General features: G+C 44.4%; 1 protein-coding gene across 1 annotated transcript; it reads right to left on the bottom strand.

The window, feature by feature from the left end:
• Positions 1–928: 928 nt before the first annotated feature.
• Positions 929–3,446, bottom strand: LOC311117054 (rho guanine nucleotide exchange factor 9). Its single transcript, XM_084192046.1, has 4 exons — positions 3,271–3,446; positions 2,468–2,700; positions 1,188–1,317; positions 929–1,098 (listed from the first exon to the last, which is right to left on the bottom strand). Exons 1-4 carry the CDS (start codon positions 3,415–3,417, stop codon positions 961–963), a joined length of 648 nt encoding a protein of 215 aa, XP_084048172.1. The 5' UTR covers positions 3,418–3,446; the 3' UTR covers positions 929–960.
• Between the last annotated feature and the right edge of the window lie 253 nt (positions 3,447–3,699).

The raw sequence follows: 3,699 nt of genomic DNA, 5'->3' as shown, positions 1-3,699 counted from the left end.
CTTATCCTCTGCAGCAGAGGTAACTCTGGGTCTGCCTTTCCTGTGGTGGTCCTCATGAGAGCCAGTTTCATCATAGCCCTTGATGGTTTTTGCGACTGTACTTGAAGAAACTTTCAAAGTTCTTGAAATGTTCTGGATTCACTAACCTTCATGTCTTAACGTAATGATGGACTGTCGTTTCTCTTTGCTTATTTGAGCTGTTCTTGTCATTATAGGGCTATCTTCTGTATACCACCCCTACCTAGTCACAACACAACTGATTGGCTCAAACGCATTAAAGAAATTCCACAAATTAACTTTTAACAAGGTACACCTGTTAATTGAAATGCATTCCAGGTGACTACCTCATGAAGCTGGTTGAGAGAATGTCAAGAGTGTGCAAATATGTCAAAGCAAAGGGTGGCTACTTTGAAGAAACTCAAATATAACATATATTTTGATTTGTTTAACACCTTTTTGGTTACTACATGATTCCATATGTGTTATTTCATATTTAATGTCTTCACTACTATTCTACAATGTAGAAATAGTAAAAAATTAAGAAAAACCGTTCAATGAGTAGGTGTGTCCAAACTTTTGACTGGTACTGTATATTAGAACTGGTTTGGAGCAGGATAGAGAGGGGAGGTTTCTAACCTTCTACATATATCAGAACTGGTTTGGAGCAGGATAGAGAGAGGAGGTTTCTAACCTTCTACATATATCAGAACTGGTTTGGAGCAGGATAGAGAGAGGAGGTTTCATACCTTCTACATATATCAGAACTGGTTTGGAGCAGGATAGAGAGAGGAGGTTTCATACCTTCTACATATATCAGAACTGGTTTGGAGCAGGATAGAGAGGGGAGGTTTCTAACCTTCTACATATATCAGAACTGGTTTGGAGCAGGATAGAGAGAGGAGGTTTCATACCTTCTACATATACCATAACTAGTTTGCAACAGATTAGAAAGGGGAGGTTTCATACCTTCTTACAGAGGACCAGCTGGTGATCAAAGAGGAAGAAGACTCGTTGCTGACTGCGTCCATAGGGCTGGTAGATCCAAGACATTTCTCCTGTATAGATCAACTCTGAGCTCCGGTCTAGGATGTCATCACCCTGGGGACCATAATAATACATGGTCTTTATTTAACACTATTCAAGGACCTAAAGACGCTGGTTTGTACGGAGTGGTGTACAGTACGTACCTCCCAGTCCAGGACGGAGGCCTGCCATTGGGCGATCTTGTCAATGTTCTCCAGCCTCCTCTTCCTCTCGTTGATCTGCTGAGTGACGTTACGCATCACCGCCAGCGCCGCCGCCACATAGCGATAGTCACTATGGAGACAGAACACACATTACAGCCACCACGTAGCGATAGTCACTATGGAGACAGAACACACATTACAGCCACCACGTAGCGATAGTCACTATGGAGACAGAACACACATTACAGCCACCACGTAGCGATAGTCACTATTGAGACAGAACATACATTACAGCCACCACGTAGCGATATTCACTATTGAGACAGAACACACATTACAGCCACCACGTAGCGATAGTCACCATGGAGACAGAACACACATTACAGCCACCACGTAGCGATAGTCACTATGGAGACAAAACACACATTACAGCCACCACGTAGCGATAGTCACTATGGACACAGAACACACATTACAGCCACCACGTAGCAATAGTCACTATGGAGACAGGACACACATTACAGCCACCACGTAGCAATAGTAACTATGGAGACAGAACACACATTACAGCCACCACGTAACGATAGTCACTATGGAGACAGAACACACATTACAGCCACCACGTAGCAATAGTAACTATGGAGACAGAACACACATTACAGCCACCACGTAACGATAGTCACTATGGAGACAGAACACACATTACAGCCACCACGTAGCAATAGTAACTATGGAGACAGGACCCAGGTCATTACAGGGGGATGAATCACACCTTACAGCAGCCGCTATTGCGACATGTTTGTGTGTGCCAGATCAACGTGTGTGCTAGTAAGTGTGTGTGTGTGAGTGTCTGTGTGTTTGTGGAAGCAGCCCTATCCTCCATCTGACAGACACACTACACCTCTTCATACACTCCTCACAGACTGAGACAGACAGAGAGACAGAGAGACAGACAGAGAGAGAGACAGACTGAGAGAGAGAGAGAGAGAGAGAGAGAGAGAGAGAGAGAGAGAGAGAGAGAGAGAGAGAGAGAGAGAGAGAGACAGGGAGAGAGACAGGGAGAGAGAGACAGGGAGAGAGACAGAGAGAGAGGCAGACAGACAGAGAGACAGATATCTGGCAGAGAGAGTTAAGATCGATGGCCCTTGCCCCTGTCTGGCTGTGAGAGTGTGATTGGAGCCAGGTGAGACAAACACAGCAGAATGACTCACTATGTGTGTGTGTGTCTGTGTGTGTCTGTGTGTGTGTGCGTGTGTCTGTGTGTGTGTCTGTAAGCCTACCTGTGTTCCTGTGCGGTGTATTTGAGCAGCTCGGCCAGCTGCAGGGGGTATTTGCAGATCTTCTGTACAGGTGTGAGGAGGAAGCCATCGATAGCGATGTCGATCATCTGCTGCAGCAGGCGACAGGCCTCAAAGAAGTGCTGATACCTCCCGTCTCTCATCAGCTTGGACAGCTCCATACACGCATCCAGGTGGTTGTTACAATACTCAGAGTAGATCCAGAAACCGTCTTGCTGTGGGACAAAACGACAATAGAGGAGATCAGGAGATGGTTGATTTGTGATATGAGACAATAGGTCCTGCTGCAGGAGTCATATGGTGGTTCAGCAGGCTTCTATCTTGGTATTGAGTTTAATAACTTACATGTTCTAGAAAGAAGGGTCTTATTTAGGTGGTAATTTACATGTTCTAGAAAGAAGGGTCTTATTTAGGTGGTAATTTACATGTTCTAGAAAGAAGGGTCTTATTTTGGTGGTAATTTACATGTTCTAGAAAGCAGGGTCCTATCTAGATAGTAACTTACATGTTCTAGAAAGAAGGGTCCTATCAAGGAAGTAACTTACATGTCCTAGAAAGCAGGGTCCTATCTAGATAGTAACTTACATGTTCTAGAAAGTAGGGTCCTATCTAGATAGTAACTTACATGTTCTAGAAAGCAGGGTCCTATCTAGGTAGTAACTTACATGTTCTAGAAAGCAGGGTCCTATCTAGATAGTAACTTACATGTTCTAGAAAGCAGGGTCCTATCTAGATAGTAACTTACATGTTCTAGAAAGCAGGGTCCTATCTAGATAGTAACTTACATGTTCTAGAAAGCAGGGTCCTATCTCAGACAGGTGTGGTTCCTCATTGTTGTATTGTTTTTCCAGGTCTCTAACGAAGCCCATCTGGAAACGGTAGATGTCCTCGATGTTCCCAAAGATCACCCTCAGCTGGTCATCGTTAAACATGTCTACCCTCTTCCTACACTGACGCAGGTAGCCCTGGAAGAAAGGGTTATAAATACGATGGGGATGAGCTAAGGATTGTGTGTGTCTGAGTGAGTGTGTGTGTGTGTGTGTGTGTGTGTGTGTGTGTGTGTGTGTGTGTGTGCTGGTGTGTGTGTTCCCACATTTCAACATATTTTCCTGCACTCTCCCATATATCCCTGGAGAGAAGCGTGAAAGCAGGTTGAGTCTAGTTTGAATCAATTCACCACAGTAACACTACTGCTGTAATCAATTCACCACAGT

Source organism: Coregonus lavaretus (assembly GCF_964263955.1).
Source record: "Coregonus lavaretus genome assembly, contig: HAP1_SCAFFOLD_10339, whole genome shotgun sequence".
NCBI lineage: Eukaryota > Metazoa > Chordata > Actinopteri > Salmoniformes > Salmonidae > Coregonus > Coregonus lavaretus.
This window is presented reverse-complemented; position numbering and strand designations above follow the sequence as displayed.

What these genes read in the sequence shown, in the direction of transcription:
- LOC311117054 (XM_084192046.1), bottom strand. Translation starts at nt 3,417, where the DNA reads ATGTTTAACGATGACCAGCTGAGGGTGATCTTTGGGAACATCGAGGAC. An exon ending in GACCCTGCTTTCTAGAACAT is followed by an intron (nt 2,701 to 3,270) that starts GTAAGTTACTAT and finishes TTTGTCCCACAG; the next exon opens with CAAGACGGTTTCTGGATCTA. An exon ending in TACACCGCACAGGAACACAG is followed by an intron (nt 1,318 to 2,467) that starts GTAGGCTTACAG and finishes CTGTCTCCATAG; the next exon opens with TGACTATCGCTATGTGGCGG.